Raw genomic sequence first — 18,582 nt, 5'->3', positions numbered from 1 at the left:
AATTCTTCCTTGTCACACACCCAAAGTGTCCACCATGTTTAATCTGAATCCGTCCACAACTTTTTGAGATCCAGACAGACAGATAAACAGACAAAGAAACAAACAAGAAAAAGACGTTGTGCAGAGCATGATACTTGCAAAATCCATCCCCCTCTCCAAAGGTTGCCATGGATACATCAAATTTTCCATTTCATTAAGATTAAAATTGACAATCTTCATCAAAGCTCAGGTCAATCGGTTGAAAATTGATTATTTTTCAGATTGAAATTGATGATTCTATGTTTGACCTTTTGATCTCAAAAATAGTTAGTTTCCCAATTCAATGACACAATATGCAAACCTTGTTCAAATTTCAAGTCAATCAGATGAAAAATGACAATTTTAGAAATTTGACCTCAAGATGATCTTTGACCTTTGACTGCAAAATAAATAGGCTTCCCAGTTGAGACTACCTCGACAACTAGGTAAAGTTTCATGAAGATCAGCTTAGAATAGTAACCTGTAGGCGATTGACAGATGGACGGACAGAATAAGAAAACCGTCTGACCAATATACTTGAAAAATCTTTGATTTTGCACGTAACAAGCAGAAAGAAAGGGGTGAAAACATAACCTCCTTCACCTTCGGTGGTGAAGGTAAAGAACAGTAGAAAGAAAGAGGAGAAACACACAAACAGCAGTGATGAGGGACAAAATAGAGGGAGACTTGGAGGGATAAGGGATGTGGGGAAAATTGAGGGCTAGGGAAGGAGGTGAACAAGATGGGTACAGAAGCAACCCCTCAGGAAGGAAAACAGGAAAGTTGGAAAGAACTGGCCATGGGGAGAATTAACTGGGAATCATTGTTATGGATTGGAGCCAACAGGGCTCAAACTCAGGACCCTAAGATTCCAAGGAAAACCGGAAAGGTGTAAACTTTCTATTAGGAAATAAGGATAAACTAAAGTGGAAAAAAAAACAGGATTTGAGAACATGAGAGTTGATACCATCTTGGCTTGACTGCAGAGTGAAGACTAGTGGAAGTTTATCCATGTTCTCAGGTGAAAACGTCACGAGTCTCCCAGATTAATTTTGGAAAAGTAATGTCCATATTAAAAACAAAGCAAAATAGGATGAGGTGCACTCGGTAAGTCAGGACATACAATGTTCATGTTATTGTAACAAAACCAAAAGAAAACATCAATTTTGGGGTGTCTCTTAGTTCAACGATGCGTTATTGCTGACTTGAAGCTAACCGAAGAGATCACCGACTCGATTGATAAACCATTTGTAGAGTTAATCAATTAAAATGACAAATGTGTGATGAAAACCAAATGGATAATGTGTTTTTCATATTCTGATAAATTAACATAGAACCCACTCTGATATCGATGATCAGTTCTGTTATGGTAACCCTGAACACTTTCATCAATTGATACAATATATAATATCACAAATTCTTTACAAGTCACTGTTCGGCAGTGTATTGGTTCAGAGCGGAAAATGATTGTCGACTTACGAATTGATAATGGAACAAATTGCTTATTAAACATGACTGTTGAGGCGAGATGTTTATTCCAAAGGTCGAATAGAGAACAAAGGTACCGATCGTGTCCAGCCTTTTGGCTGCTGGTTGCATCACTGGTTAGGGGTGCGGCTATGCCGCTGATGCAGTGCCCCTATGACCAGTACACTGGTGCTCATTTTGCTGACCTCGGAAGGATGACATTGTGAGTCAACCCCCTGTTGTTAATTCATCGGAAAAACAGGGCTCGAACTCAGGACCCCAGGATCCCAAGCCACCACCCCAACTGCGAGGCCAACACCAGGCGAGTAGAAAGGCGAAGAGTTATCATGGTGAAGGTGATGAGGTGAAGAAAGGTGAAGAGGGGAGAAGAAAGGTGAAGAGTTATTGCCAGGCGAGTAGAAAGGTGGGAATTAGATTTTATGTGGAAAGACTTTCCACACTTTCAAGTTGGCTGTGTGGAAAGATTGTGAAACTGAGGGAAATTTTTGATTACTTCCAAGTTTTGGAAATTTCTGGTTACTTCCAAGTTTGGGAAATTTCTGATTACTTCCAAGTTTGGGAAATTTCTGATTACTTCCAAGTTTGGGAAATTTCTGGTCACTTCCAAGTTTGGGAAATTTCTGATTACTTCCAAGTTTGGGAAATTTCTGGTTACTTCCAAGTTTGGGAAATTTCTGATTACTTCCAAGTTTGGGAAATTTCTGGTTACTTCCAAGTTTGGGAAATTTCTGATTACTTCCAAGTTTGGGAAATTTCTGGTTACTTCCAAGTTTGGGAAATTTCTGATTACTTCCAAGTTTGGGAAATTTCTGATTACTTCCAAGTTTGGGAAATTTCTGGTTACTTCCAAGTTTGGGAAATTTCTGATTACTTCCAAGTTTGGGGAATTTTTGATTACTTCCAAGTTTGGGGAATTTCTGGTTACTTCCAAGTTTGGGAAATTTCTGATTACTTCCAAGTTTGGGAAATTTCTGATTACTTCCAAGTTTGGGAAATTTCTGGTCACTTCCAAGTTTGGGAAATTTCTGGTCACTTCCAAGTTTGGGAAATTTCTGGTCACTTCCAAGTTTGGGAAATTTCTGGTTACTTCCAAGTTTGGGAAATTTTTGATTACTTCCAAGTTTGGGAAATTTCTGGTTACTTCCAAGTTTGGGAAATTTCTGATTACTTCCAAGTTTGGGAAATTTCTGATTACTTCCAAGTTTGGGAAATTTCTGATTACTTCCAAGTTTGGGGAATTTCTGATTACTTCCAAGTTTGGGGAATTTTTGATTACTTCCAAGTTTGGGAAATTTCTGGTTACTTCCAAGTTTGGGAAATTTCTGATTACTTCCAAATTTGGGAAATTTCTGATTACTTCCAAGTTTGGGAAATTTCTGATTACTTCCAAGTTTGGGGAAGTTCTGGTTACTTCCAAGTTTGGGAAATTTCTGATTACTTCCAAGTTTGGGAAATTTCTGATTACTTCCAAGTTTGGGAAATTTCTGATTACTTCCAAGTTTGGGAAATTTCTGATTACTTCCAAGTTTGGGAAATTTCTGATTACTTCCAAGTTTGGGAAATTTCTGATTACTTCCAAGTTTGGGAGATTTCTGGTTACTTCCAAGTTTGGGAAATTTCTGATTACTTCCAAGTTTGGGAGATTTCTGATTACTTCCAAGTTTGGGAGATTTCTGATTACTTCCAAGTTTGGGAGATTTCTGATTACTTCCAAGTTTGGGAGATTTCTGATTACTTCCAAGTTTGGGAAATTTCTGGTTACTTCCAAGTTTGGGAAATTTCTGGTTACTACCAAGTTTGGGAAATTTCTGGTTACTTCCAAGTTTGGGAAATTTCTGGTTACTTCCAAGTTTGGGAAATTTCTGGTTACTTCCAAATTTGGGAAATTTCTGGTTACTTCCAAGTTTGGGAAATTTCTGGTTACTTCCAAGTTTGGGAAATTTCTGGTTACTTCCAAGTTTGGGAAATTTCTGGTTACTTCCAAGTTGGGGAAATTTCTGATTACTTCCAAGTTTGGTCAATTTCTGGTTATTTCCAATTTGAGGAAATTTCTGATTACTTCTAAGTTTGGAAAATTTCTGGACACTTCCAAGTTAGGGAAATTTCTGGTTACTTCCAAGTTTGAGAAATTTCTGATTACTTCCAAGTTTGGGAAATTTCTGGTTACTTCCAATTTGAGGAAATTTCTGATTACTTCTAAGTTTGGGAAATTTCTGGATAGTTCCAAGTTTGGGAAACTTCTGGTTACCTCCAAGTTTGAGAAATTTCTGATTACTTCCAAGTTTGGGAAATTTCTGGTTACTTCCAAATTGGGAAAGTTCTGGTTACTTCCAAATTAAGGAAATTTCTGATTACTTCCAAGTTTGGGAAATTTTTGGTTACTTCCAAGTTTGGGAAAGTTCTGGTTACTTCTAAATTAAGGAAATTTCTGATGACTTCCAAGTTAGGGAAATGTCTGATTTATCGAGATACAGAACTATCTAGTTAATAAGAGTAGTTTGTTGAGGGAGGGGATTTTGTAAACCTTCTTTCTCTGAACATATATGGATGGTAAAGCAGATTAAAAGACAGAAAACCAAAGCCAGTTATGAATTTGTGTGCCCTTTGCAACGCCACGTCGATGTTCTTCATGAATCTCTTTTCTTCATCCTTCTGATAAACAAGTTTTGGATACATCTGCCTGCAGGTTGGACATCAATAACTAAAGCAACCTATTGCGGTTTGTGACAACTTATCTGTTGGAATTGAATGTTAGCATCAACAATAACCATCTGAGCAATATAATGATACTAATGAACAAGAACAAAGTAACCAGTGTGTGCATCAACAGCTATGGGTTCAATTGAAAAAATTCACAGATCTGTGAGAACTTGATGGGGGAAACAAATACACAACAAGAAAATGGGGGTACCAAATATACAACAAGATTACCCCCGGTTGGGGGTGACGGTCATCTCTGAAACTCTGTAGATGTGGATCTCTGATCGGCTTAGAATGGCTTCGATGTCGTCTTGTCTTTTGGTTCAACGTACAGACGAAAGCCCGGGAGTAAAAAGGATGGAAAACCTCAGACATCAAACTACATTTCTGAGTTGTCCGGAGATAGATTTTGAAAATGGTTGATTTGGAACATTTATGATCAATGTGTCTTCAAAAGGATAGAAACCAGACCTCAGAAATCAAACCGCATTTCTGAGTCTTAAAATTGGCGGATGATATTGTTACGGCTGAGGAAATTCGCAATACACCATAAAGGGTCCTCAGGTGAGATATATCGATAAGTTCATGTGTCGTTAGCCCACACCCGTTGTTTAGAGGGAATATGTGTGATCCATTCGGGCTGCGACGCTTTTGTTAGCCGTTTTTCTTTATCTATCGTTATTTTGAGCCACCATTGCCACAAACCTCCACGCAAACAACAACCGCCACCAACTACGCCACAACGCCCACACCACCCCCACAACAAAACACCACCATCTACGCCACTATGCCCGCTTGCGAACGCCATCCTCTGCAGACCACGGTAAGACGGTTTCCGCACCACGGAAACCGTCCAAAAAGGATTGGCAGAACAAAACCACTTGTGAAGCCTGTGGGGTTGTTTTCCCGCCTAATTTCCCCGCCTGATGCTTCCGCCTGAATCCCCCCCACCACGCTTGGTGTGAAGGGGAGGGGTGGGGCAGCTCGCTCCCGATTGGTGGACGCGCGGTGTGACGCGGACGGGAGTGAGGTACGCCCCTTTTTGGGAGGCTCTCAGAAGGGGGGTGGAGCCCGAAACGGGGTGGAGCGAAGGGCGGAGCCCCGCTCCATAAAGGACGGACACGGGCGGGCGCGCCCTCTTCTCTTCTCCTCTCTTCTCTTCTCTTCTTCGCCCCTTGGTGAATGCGTTCCTTCCTCTTGGATATCTCTTTGGTCCTCCCGTATGCTATCTCCTCGTGACGGTTGATCCGCAAACCAACTCGCGTTCCCTTCCTCCTCGTTCGTTCCCGTGCTCGTGGCCCGGCGAGGCCTATTGGTGGGAGACACGGACGGAGAGCGCCGCAGGCGGCCTGAGGTGGACCTGCGAGAGCGGACACGGAGAGTGCCGGAGACGGTTCACTGGCCGCAACAAGGGAGGTTCTTCTTTTCTTTGGGCTTTTGTATATGTGTTTGTGGCGCCAGTCAGACAAGTAAAACTGATTAAGTGCTTGTACATTGCTTTAGTCGGTCGTATTACTTTTGCTTCTATTTGCCTGTACATACGTGCATGATTGTTGCTGACTGGAAATACGTACTTCTGTGTGTCGCGCATTAAACGTGCTTGTTCAATTGTTCCCCCGTTTCGTTGCGTCCTTTCTTTTGTTTGAAAGTTCAATCTTGCATCAGGTAAGGGATTGGTAGTGGGTGAAGACACCCAATAAATAATGTGAACCGTCGAGGTCGACGATAACTCCGCTCGGTTATCCCTGCAGCACGGAACGAGCCGCTTAAGCGGTTCGTGTCCGGAGTCGACCTGCGGCGTGGTACAACTCCTCGGTACGCTAGCCGCGGGGGTACTTAGGTATATCGACATTCGGCGATTCACCCTATTTCGCGCGGGTAGAATGCAGACTGGGTTGTGGTGAGGTTAAACCCCTACCCGTGACTGGCTCCTGGAGGTAGTTCCAGGAGGGTCACGACTGAATTGTCCATCCGGTGGGCGACGCGGTTGCTATTCGTGGGAAGCGGCCGATCGCACGCCGGCGGGCGCAAATTCGTAACAATATTTTGACAATGGATGATTTCACAAGTTTACAGCATCGGTGACCTTGACCTTGACCTTCAATCGTATCAAAAGTCATACCATCGTGCATCACTCATCGACCCCTACCTAAATACCAAGTTTCATCAAGATCGGGCAAATTTTTTTTTGACCGCATCACATCGACGATTTTTTCCAACTTTGAAGATACGTGACTCGATAGCCAGGACGAATTTCAAAAAACCAGCCCGACCAAATTTAGATATTGTTCCATATTATCAGAATCCGAAGGAATTTCAAAGATCGGATCATAAACGGCGGAGGAGATATATTTTGAAAATGGACGATTTCGCAACTTTGGAGTGACCTTGACGTTGACCTTGACCTTCAATCGGGTCAAAGCTCATACCGTCGTGCATCCATTGACATCTACCCACATATCAAATATCAAGAAAATCGGAAGAAAAAAATGGGGACGTACGTACGTACGTACGTACGTACAGACATTGAGACTGGTTTTATTAGGTCATCTCTATCGAGATGACCTAAAAATGGGGGTACCAAATATACAAAAAAAAATGGGGGTACCACATCTACATCAATAAAATGGGGGCACCATGTATACAACAACAAAATGTGGGCACCAAAATACTTGAACAAAATGGGGTTACCAAATGGAGAACAACAAAATGGAGGCACCTAATGTACAAGAAAATGGAGGTACCTAATGTGCAACACCAAAATGGGGCTCCAAATATACAACAAAAGGAGGGCTCCAAATATACAACAAAAGGAGGGCTCCAAATATATAACAAAATGGGGGGGGCTCCAAATATACAACAAAAGGAGGGCTCCAAATATATAACAAAATTGGGGGGGGCTCCAAATATACAACAACAAAATGGGGCACCAAATATATAACAAAATGGGGGGCTCCAAATATTCAACAAAATGGGGCACCAAATGTATAACAAAATGGGGGGGGGGCTCCAAATATACAACAAAATGGGGCACCAAATATACAACAAAATGGGGGTACCAAATGTATATTTGGAGCCACCCCCCCCATTTTGTTGTACAACAACAAAATGGGGCACCAAATATACAACAAAAGGCAGGCTCCAAATATACAACAAAATGGGGGGGGGGCTCCAAATATACAACAAAATGGGGGGGGGCTCCAAATATACAATAAAATGGGCCACCAAATATAAAATAAAATGGGCCACCAAATATACAACAAAATGGGGGCACCAAATATACAATAACAACAAAAGGGGGGCTCCAAACACAGTTAGTAGAAGTGTGCATGATCAGGTTCAACTAATGCATGGTAACCGCACTCCATTCGTGTATAAGTAAGTGTTTCACATTGACACATGGAGATAAAATATTTGTAGTGCAAGTACTCTCTCATGGAATTCTTATCTCACAGTGCATATTGGCAACCACTCACTCATTACCAAACAGAATAACAAATAACACTGAACTATAGGTTTACCCAGTAAGGCAGATAACATTTTCCTTCATCAGCAACAAACTCCAGCACGCCACAATGTGTCTCCCTCTCTGCACGAGTGTTACGCAGTTTAAACAGCATGGGATATGACACGTTCAGCCTACCTATGAGGGGGATATGGATGGTAGGGTAGGAAGAGCAATTTGTATAATAAGAAAAATGCAAGTTTAAAAATAAAATAAAGTTGGATAAAGGAAGGATTTTTGCTTGAAAGGACTTATTAAGAAACTAAGAACCTTGCTCGAAGAGAGCAAAGCAGGTCCTATCAATGATGTGAATGTCATTTTTGCTTCAGGTCGTTATGATAACCACTCCTCCTCGCATCGGCACGTGACCAGAAATGACTGTCTTGATCATAAAAGTGGGCAGGTGCTCGGGTTAGTGGATGAAATGCCACGTCGGTCTGCTCTCGCTTGATTCTTACCAAATCGGCAGGTTGGGTATCAGCACATTTTTTTGTTGTATGCACCTTTCTTCTTAAATGTATAAATAATGTGCACGCACACATACAGTAACACCACCTAACACAACAAGGAGGCACAGAGGCAGAACAGGAGGGATGTAAAAGAGGATGTTATGAAAAAATGGACCACCTTCGACTAGACAAGGCCATTCTCGAAAACTGTAAAACCAGAAGAACCAGATTGTCCACAGCATGAATAGACTTTAAATAGTGATAAAAAAAAAGCTTTTAATAGCGTTCCATATTCATGGATGATAAAATGCATGCAACTGTTCAAGATCAACCCCCAAATAATCAAACTGATTGAGAAAGCAATGGAGCTATATGGAAGACCACATTGATACTGCAACACTCAGAAGGAAAGATTGAAATACCAGGAGTGAAGATATGTCAGCATTTTCCAGGGAGACAGCCTTTCACCCGCTCTCCCCACTCCCTGTTTTGCCTGGCTCTGGACCCACTGAGCAACCTCATTCATGAGAAAGGACACATATATATATATATATATATATATATATATATATATATATATACATATATATATACATATATATATATATATACATATACATATATATATATATACATATATATATATACATATACATATACATATATATATATATATATATATATATATATATATATATATATATATATATATATATATATATATATATATATATCCTGACATCAAAAAAGAGAATGTCCAAATAGACAAGAAAGGTGACAAATCAACTGCACATGAATGATCTAAATCTCTTCACACCAAACGATGAAAAATTGGTAGAACAACTGAAATCAGTGAAATGATACTTTGACGCCATTCAAATGGAATTTGTTCTCGATAAGTGTGCCAAGTGCATATTCGTACAAAGTAAACAAACAAAAACAGACAACATTAAAATCGACCTCAACAACAAAAACAGAAAGACAAAATCGACCGAAATATAACACAGGAAGTGGGCAACGAATCATCATACAAATACCTCGGAGTAGAACCTCGGTGGTAGAAGAGGGCCTCCAAATAAGTCACAAATAAATACACAAAACAATTGCCAAAGAATACTTATGTAGCACGAAACTGATCGGACTGAAAACATATCTCACCCCAAGAAACAAAATCAAAGCCATGAACCAACTAGCAATACCAGTATTCCAATACAGCTGTGGAATAATCAACTGGCCACAACCGGAAATTAACAAACGAGACATTAAGACAAAAAAACTCCTCACCATACACACAATGTTCTACAAAAATCAGTGCATCCCAAGAATGTACCGACCGAGACGAGAAGGAAGTAGTGGCCTGATGGAACTCAACCAAGTGCACAGAGTGACAACCATTGGATTGGCTGAGTATGTGAAAAGTTTAACAGACTACATACTCCAATTTGGATGCAAACAGAAGAAAGCAAGCCAGAGAAGGTATCACTAACCCACCTCGTAAAGAAATTAGAAAAACAGGTGAGAATAGAAGATGTTACCACGGGGTAACATCCCTGGGTCAGATTGCGGGAGAGTGTGTCGGAGTGGTGCTGAGGTGTCGTCCACCAGACGGCGGTCTCCTTGGGTTAACCTGAGGCGGTCCCTTCGGGTGGGTGCCTGGAATGTCCTATCCCTAAGAGAGGATGATCACCTGTCTCTGTTATCATCTGAGCTCAAGCGTTTGGACATCGGGATTGCAGCTCTCTCTGAGGTTCGGAGACCGGATTGCGGCGAGATAATGGTGGGTGGTTACACCTACTATTGGTCTGGTCGCTCTGATGGTTACCATACCCAAGGAGTTGCTGTAGCTGTGTCCAATAAGCTGACCCCAATGATAATTGAGGTAACACCGGTCAACGAGCGTATTATGAGATTAAGGATTCGTCACTCCTTAGGTGTCATTTCCCTGGTCTCTATTTATGCTCCGACTGAGGCGAGTGATCTTACCGTGAAGGACACATTCTACGCCACACTCGAGTCTGTGGTTGATCAGTGCCCCAGACGAGATACACTTCTAGTCTTGGGGGATTTCAATGCATCGACTGGAACTGATAGGGATGGTTATGAGGTGTGTGTTGGTCCCCATGGGTCAGGAACTATGAACCAGAATAGCACTAAGTTCCTTGACTTTGCAAGAAGTCATGGACTTAGGGTGGCTGGTTCATGGTTTCAGCGCCCGCAAGCTCATCGCTGGACTTGGTATTCCAACGCTGGCGGTGTGGCAAAGGAGATTGACCATGTCCTCATTGACGGTCGTTGGAGGATGATCCAGAACTGCAGGGTCTACCGGAGTGCTCAGTTCCTCAATACTGACCACAGGCTTGTTGTAGCAACTCTAAAGCTGCACCTTAAATCCTGGAGAATGGTACCATCCCAGCCTAGGCTGGATGTTGCCAAGCTCAGGGATGAGAGAGTAGCTGAGGAGTTTGCGAACAGGCTGAGTGGACACTTGGGGGGTCTGGGTGCTTTGGGGGTCCTGAAGAGTTGTGGAGCACCTTCAAGACCACCGTCCTTGATGTTGCCGGTGGATGCCTTGGAGTTCACCGCAGGGCAAAGAAGAATTTTGTCTCTCAAGGGACACTGGATACCATTGACCAGAGTCGCAGGGCCAGGCTGAATGGCAGAGCTGAGCTGTTCAGGGAGCTGAGGCGTAAAACTGTACGTGCACTGAGGGTGGACAAGGAGGCCTATGTGCGAGGAATCTGTGAGGGGGTAGAGCATCACCTGTGGACAGGTGATTCTCGTCCCGCTTACAGGGGAATTCGCGCATTACGTTCATCCAAGCCCATCCCTCGGAGCACTGCAGTTCGAGCAGAGAGTGGTAGGCTCTTGACAGAGGAGTCTGAAGTGAAGGCCCGCTGGGCTGGTTACTTTGAGCGGTTGTACCAGGCTGATCCCCCAGCTGTCGAGTTGGACGTCAAGGGTGTTACAATCCCTGTTGCTGACCCTCGAATCAACTGTGGTCCACCATCGCTTGTGGATACACGGGCTGCGGTGAACCAGTTGAAACGGGGCAAAGCTCCAGGGATCTGTGGCATCCATGCCGAACTTCTCAAGGCTGGTGGAAATGCTGCACTCGCGTCGTTGCATGCAGTTTTGTGCTCTGCCTGGAACACAGGCATCATCCCAACTGACTGGAAGAGGGGCCTTGTTGTCCCTCTCTGGAAAGGGAAGGGTGATCGCCAAGACTGCAACAACTACCGAGGGGTGACGCTGCTCTCAGTGCCGGGCAAGGTCTTTGCTCGGATAATTCTTGATAGGGTTCGCCACCATCTGCTTGAGCACCAGCGTCCAGAGCAGTCAGGCTTTACACCAAAGAGGTCAACGATTGACCGTATCCTTGCACTTCGTGTCCTCACCGAACGCAGACGAGAGTTTCGGCAGGGGCTGCTTGCAGCCTATGTTGATCTCTGTAAAGCGTTCGATTCAGTGAATCGGGATGTCCTCTGGAGGATTCTTGGTCTTCGTGGGGTGCCACCAAAACTGATCGATCTGATGTCTGAACTCTACTCTGGTACTGAGAGTGCTGTGAAGTGTGGTGGTACCATCTCTGACTTATTTCCAGTTGTTACTGGAGTTCGTCAGGGGTGTGTACTTGCCCCCACACTTTTCAGCACTTGTATGGACTGGATTTTTGGGAGGATGTCGGAGAGATCAAGTTGCGGTGCATCGTTTGGCAATGTCAAGATCTCGGACCTTGATTTTGCAGATGATGCAGTCATCTTTGCGGAGACTTTAGACATCCTCTTGGGGGCCCTCGAGGTGCTGAATGAGGAGTCGGAGCCGTTGGGATTACGGATTTCTTGGGTCAAAACAAAGATCCAGGCTTTCGGTGACATCTTGGATGCTGCTGTCCTGTCTGTGTCTGTTTGTGGTGAGGATGTTGAGGTCGTGGATAGATTCACTTACCTTGGCAGTGATATTCATGTCTCCGCAGGTTGTGAGCCGGAGGTCAATAGACGTCTGGGTCGGGCCTGGGGAGTCATGGATTCACTGGATCATGGGGTGTGGCGCTGCCGGTACCTGTGCGGGAGGACGAAAGTCCGAGTCTTCAGGTCCTTGGTACTTCCAGTCTTGCTCTATGGGTGCGAGACTTGGACTTTGACCAAGGATCTGAGACGGAGACTTAATTCCTTTGGTACCAGGTCTCTTCGGAGAATCCTTGGCTATCGCTGGTCGGATTTTGTGTCCAACGAGCGGTTGCTGAGAGAGACTCGGATGAGATTTGTTACCTGCATAGTCCGTGAGCGTCAGCTGCGGCTGTATGGACATGTGGCTCGTTTTCCTGACGCTGATCCTGCTCACCAGATTCTCTCAGCGAGGGAGTCTCATGAGTGGAGGAGGCCAGTGGGCCGACCACGTGCCTCATGGTTGCAGCAGGTTGACCATCATCTCAAGGAGATGGGGATGGGCCTGGCATCTGCCTGGGGGATGGCCAGACGGAGGCCCCTGGAGTACCGGCGGAAAGTGGACGCAGCGACGCGCTGTTCTGGCACATGCTCCCATACCTGACCTGACACATGAAACCGAAACGGAAACAAATACAGCCCCAACGATGGCGAAAAAAGAAAAATATAAAATGAAATATTAACAGATATACACCAACAATTGGGAGAACAACAAAATAGCAGAAAGGTAAAAAAAAAAGAAAAAAAGAATTGGACAGATTGTGGATAGACAAAGAAGGATCACTGAAATGGCTCAGATAAGTTCAGCTCAACTGGGATGGAGAATAAATGCCAAAGATGAAGGAAACTACGCCAACAACTTTAAGGACATGGCAGGACCGAGTCAATCGGACAAGTGTAGATTTTGCAAGGTAGAAACAGAAAGTATGCACCACCTCCTAACGGGATGTAAAAAACTCATTTAGGAACATCTGTACACACAAAGGCACAACAGGGTCGTATGTACAATAACCCAATGGAATATCTGCAAAAAATTCAATATCCCAGTTCCAGAAACACATGAAAACATGAACCAAAAGCAATCAATGAAAACAAGGAAGTAAGGCTCACATAAGACCTGATGATCCCATCGAGTGTGAAACATAGAAAACAAAACATTGCGACCAGATGTAGTACTTAGGTATCTATACTAATAAATGTGTGTCTCCTACATAACTCCAAAACCATAAAACATAGCAGCCTGTACCTTTGCATGCATACTAAGAGAACTCCAAGGAAGTACAGGAGTGAAAATTGGGTGTTTGGATTTTCCAAAACACCACTTTTGAAGATAATTAACGGCCTAATTTAATTATATCCTTTATCAGGCGTATCCACGGACACCTCACTCTCTGGGGTCTTCAGGTGTATCCTGGATTCCCTCGCTGGGATCTGAAGCCGCCATGTTTTTTGGCCTGCTCAACCATGCCTAGACTTGGAACAGGCCACAATGATTTCTTAACAATCACGTTTTCTTTATTTTATTTTTATTTTTACACTTTCCTCACTCTTATTATCGAATGCCTGTTCATCATAGCCACAAATCGCTGGGTACCTTGCAATGCTTATAAATGCACGGAGATGCCAGCATTCGTGGCATTATTTCATTTCTGCACATGCTGTAACATCGAGAATCTCTTAAACTAAGCGAATTACAAAATGTAAGCTCCAGAATAGAACTTAGCAGCAGTTCTGACTCCTAAAAGTGTGTTCATTTGTCTAATTTTGCGTGTTGGTGCGTGTGTTAACCCTGTGTTGTCCCTTGTGCTCTCGTCTACCTTACCCAGCTGCACAGCTTTTTTTTCTCCCCCCCACCTCATCTCATCTCTTGTGCCTCGATTCCCCCCATTTCCCAAGTTAGAGAGAGGGAGAGAAGAGCGGTATTTACGGCGGTATTCGGAACATTATTTGTGCTTTGGGCGGTGGCCGTGCCGATCTACTGTTGTGCATTATTAGTTTATCGCGTTTATTTATTTATTTACTTATTTTTGATTCATTATACCTTTTCCTTTCGTTTCAATTGTTCACGTTTGCTCGCAACTCGGCGAAGTTTGAACGGTGTTCACCGATTAATTTTATACATCCGACTATTGAAGAGTCATGGCAGGTGAAAGTTCACGGTATGCTTCCTTTGAAGCGCTAACCAGGAAACATGGCATCGTTTGTATTCCTCCGTCGGAGATCGACATGGAGAAGTCAATTGTTGGTGTAGGTGAGATCATCGGGATTAAGGCGGTTTCCTGTCTGAACAAAAAAAACTAGTTTTTTCGTTTCTGAAGTGCCGATGGTTGCTCAAGTCGTTGAACGCGGACTTTTCTTTGATCCCGATATTTATGTTCCATTTAACCCTTTGGATACTCCCACAAAAAAAAAGTTGTGATCTCAAATTTACCACCTTTCATAAAATGTGATCAGATTGTCACGTAAAATGCGTTTGATTCAGTGAATCGAGATGTCCTCTGGAGGATTCTTGGTCTTCGTCGGGTGCCACCAAAACTGATAGATCTGATGTCTGAACTCTACTCTGGTACTGAGAGTGCTGTGAAGTGTGGTGGTGCTATCTCTGACTTATTTCCAGTTGTTACTGGAGTTCGTCAGGGGTGTGTACTGGCCCCCACACTTTTCAGCACTTGTATGGACTGGATTTTAGGGAGGATGTCGGAGAGATCAAGCTGCGGTGCATCGTTTGGAAATGTCAATATCTCGGACCTTGATTTTGCAGATGATGCAGTCATCTTTGCGGAGACTTTAGATATCCTTTTGGGGGCCCTCGAGGTGCTGAATGAGGAGTCGGAGCCGCTGGGATTACGGGTTTATTGGGTCAAAACTAAGATCCAGGCTTTCGGTGACATCTTGGATGCTGCTGTCCTGTCTGTGTCTGTTTGTGGTGAGGATGTTGAGGTCGTGGAGAGATTCACTTACGTTGGCAGTGATATTCATGTCTCTGCTGGCTGTGAGTCAGAGGTCAATAGACGTCTGGGTCGGGCCTGGGGAGTCATGGATTCACTGGATCATGGGGTGTGGCGCTGCCGGCGTCTGTGCGGGAGAACGAAAGTCTGAGTCTTCAGGTCCTTGTTACTTCCAGTCTTGCTCAATGGATGTGAGACTTGGACTCTGACCAAGGATCTGAGACGGAGACTTAATTCCTTCGGTACCAGGTCTCTTCGGAGAATCCTTGGCTATCGCTGGTTTGGATTTTGTGTCCAACGAGCGGTTGCTGAGAGAGACTCGGATGAGATTTGTTACATGCACAGTCCGTGAGCGTCAGTTACGGCTGCATGGACATGTGGCTCGTTTTCCTGACGCTGATCCTGCTCACCAGATTCTCTCAGCGAGGGAGCCTCATGAGTGAAGGAGGCCAGTGGGCCGACCACATGCCTCGTGGTTGCAGCAGGTTGACCATCATCTCAAGGAGATGGGGATGGGCCTGGCATCTGCCTGGGGGATGGCCAGACGGAGGCCCCTGGAGTACCGGCGGAAAGTGGACGCAGCGACGCGCTGTTCTGGCACATGCTCCAATACCTGACCTGACCTGTAACCCAGCTAAAATGATACGGTACGGTTGTATCCCCATTAACATGATTCCGTTTTGTAGTCGGAATGATAATTTTAAACGCATCATGTCGTTTCGTCCGATTGTTTACATGATCTTGCCACCAAGTGTTTCAGGGTTCCAGGGTTCCAGGCAATCCTTCCCTTTAAAATTGAGGGACATACTTATATGGGATATGCGAACACAGAAACCCTTGTGTGTTCGAGTTGTGGTGAATTCGGCAATGTTAAAATATCGTGCCCCAAAGACATGCCGAATAAAACTGGTAATGAAGGCTCCTCATCCCAACAACTCCCCATCCCAGATAATGCTCTCATTACAGAAGCAGAAGCTTCCCACGAAGCACCTGCTCCTACTCAGATAAACAAAAGCACCAAAAGATCTCTTTCGCCTTCTCACAGCACTGCTGAGCCCGGATCGAAAATCCTCGCTGCTTCAGTGGCTCCTCGCTCCTTCGCACAGGTGGTTGTGGGGACTTGCCCCACAACACAGACTTCCATATGCTTCGGTTTCACCAAATGGTTCCTCTTCTAAATCACCTGGTACCTCTAAAATGTTATGTAACGATGCTGATGTTACCCTCACCCTCCACCTCTTTCTTCCCTTCCACCTCCTCCTCCTCCTCCTCCTCCCCTTTCACCCTCCTGCTTCTTCTTCCTTTCCTGCTCCTCCACCCCTCCCCCGCCTCCTCCTCCTCCTTCCCCCCTCCCATTCTTGGTTTGCAACCTCCAACTATTACTACCAGCCCCCCCCCCCAGACTGGACTGACTCCCTCCATACCCTCTGAGTCATCTCAGCCTTGTAGTGCTCCTGTTAAAGATAGCAACATTGCCATCACCATCGTTAATGACACACCCAAGAATGTAACCACTGAGAGTGTCCCTCTTACAGCTTTGGTCCCTCCTCCTGAATAAACCATGGAGATTAAGCAAATGGGTGAAGGCCCTGAGGAAAACGAGGACTATGATTCAGATGGTTGCTCCTCTCTGACGTTGAGTGCTTTTGGTGAGGAGCTCCCCCCAGATAATAGTCTTGATGACACTGCAATTTCTATTTCCGATATCTCAGATTTTTCACAAAAAAAAACGACTCGTAAGAAGCGAGTAAATCTAAATTATTTTTCCCCAACTTGTGTGCTTTTGTCCCAAAAAGCACAAATGATTGTTAAGAACCCGGAAGCTGCTGCCATTTCCAGCGCTTCTTGTAAGAGACTGAAAAAATATATTCTTAAAGCAAGGAAGTACTTCATTGCATAAAAGCTTCTTGATTATGATTATAGCAAGTTTAAATATAAACAGAGGTCGTAATCCTTTACGTAAAGTTCAAACGATACAGCGAATTAATAATGTAAAGGTAGATATTCTTCTTTTACAAGAAACTCGGGCGACTGAAGTTGAAAGGAACTTGGTTTTTTAGTAACACGGCCTCCGCGAGTGCCGGTATTGCTTTTTTCCCATCTCTGCACGTCTTCCCATCTCCTCTCTTGTTTTTAAACAAATTGTTCCTGGATATTTAGCTGTAATTGATATATATATATATATATATATATATATATATATATATATATATATATATATATATATATATATATATATATATATATATATATATATATATATATATATATATATATATATATATATTGTTGCGGTCTTCGTGCCCGCCGGCGTGCGAACGGCCACGTAACTCGAATCGCGGCGCGTCGCCCACCGGACGGACAATCCAGTCGTGACCCTCTCGGACTAACGCCGGGAACCAGTCACGGGTGGACCTTTCGGTCTCACCGCGATTGAGCCAATCAGCCCCCGCGTGGGATAGGGTTGCTCGCCAAATTCGAACTACCTAAGTACCCACGCGGAGGGTAGACCGGGCGATCGCACCTCGCCGCAGGTCGACTTCGGACACGGGCCACTTAAGCGACCCGTTCCGTACTATCAGAATAACCGAGCGGTGTTATCGTCGACCTCGACGGTTCGATTAATTATCGGGCGTATTCAGCCCACTACCAACCCTTTACGTGAAGCAAGATGGGGATTCAATGGAGGAAAAGACGAAGCGAAGCGGGAGAACAGTTCAACAATAAAGCACATTTATTCGCGACGAACGGAAAGCACACAAATACAATTCCACCAAATGCACACAAAAAAAGAAAACACAATTCCATTTACACAAAAAGCAAACATAAAAGTGAAAACACAGTGCAGAGCTAATACCGACTACCGAGCACACGGCAACACTTATACAATTCTACTTCACAGACGGCGCCGACAACACATACCCAAAACCAAGGAAAAGAAATCCCCAAGAATGAGGTAGGCCTGGGGCCGAGACCGGGTCGGGCCTACCCGTCTGGTGATGAGACGCGGAGCGGCGATGGCCCCGCAACCCGCGGGCCTCGTGGACAGTGCCTGGCAGGGGGTGGGAACGGGGCCCCCTTGGTCGCACTATCTCAGCGCGGGGGGAAACAGGAGGGGGTTGCTGATGCTCGGGGTATAGAGGATCTTTATTATGTGCGACGAGCGTCTCCACCTCGGCCAGGTCGCGCTGTCGGCCTCCCTCGGGTGCAGCTTCCTGCACGACGCGAGCACCCCCTCGTCTGGTGTCGCCGCCTTTCCACAGCTCCGTCCCCTCCGTTCCGACTCCAACGCACACGACGAGCAGCTCCACCGCCCGCGAAGTCTTGACCCTCTGCTTCCGACTCTCCTCTTCTTGACTCTCCGACCCGTTCTTGTTTGCGACTCTCTCGTTCCGACTCCTCGTTCTCGTTCTGCTGACTCCCCCCTGCTGACTGACGAACACCGTCCTTTTATCCCCCCGTAACTTCGCCTTTGACCCCCTCCCTTTGACCTTTCACCTCGCTCCCCATTGGCCCGAGAAAAAGTGGGC

The 18,582-nt window shown here is 44.7% G+C and overlaps 1 protein-coding gene across 1 annotated transcript in view; it reads right to left on the bottom strand.

The window, feature by feature from the left end:
* Nucleotides 1-18,582, bottom strand: part of UFD1 (ubiquitin recognition factor in ER associated degradation 1) — a 58,429-nt gene that overhangs the window by 17,562 nt on the left and 22,285 nt on the right. Inside the window, exon 4 of the mRNA XM_085880219.1 lies at nt 7,728-7,849. Coding sequence (XP_085736345.1) covers nt 7,728-7,849 — 122 coding nt within the window. The remainder of the gene's footprint in view (nt 1-7,727; nt 7,850-18,582) is intronic.

The sequence above is a fragment of the Eptatretus burgeri genome, chromosome 4 (genome assembly GCF_056783735.1).
Source record: "Eptatretus burgeri isolate ZD-2024b chromosome 4, Ebu_testis_v1, whole genome shotgun sequence".
In the NCBI taxonomy this organism is placed as follows: domain Eukaryota; kingdom Metazoa; phylum Chordata; class Myxini; order Myxiniformes; family Myxinidae; genus Eptatretus; species Eptatretus burgeri.
This window is presented reverse-complemented; position numbering and strand designations above follow the sequence as displayed.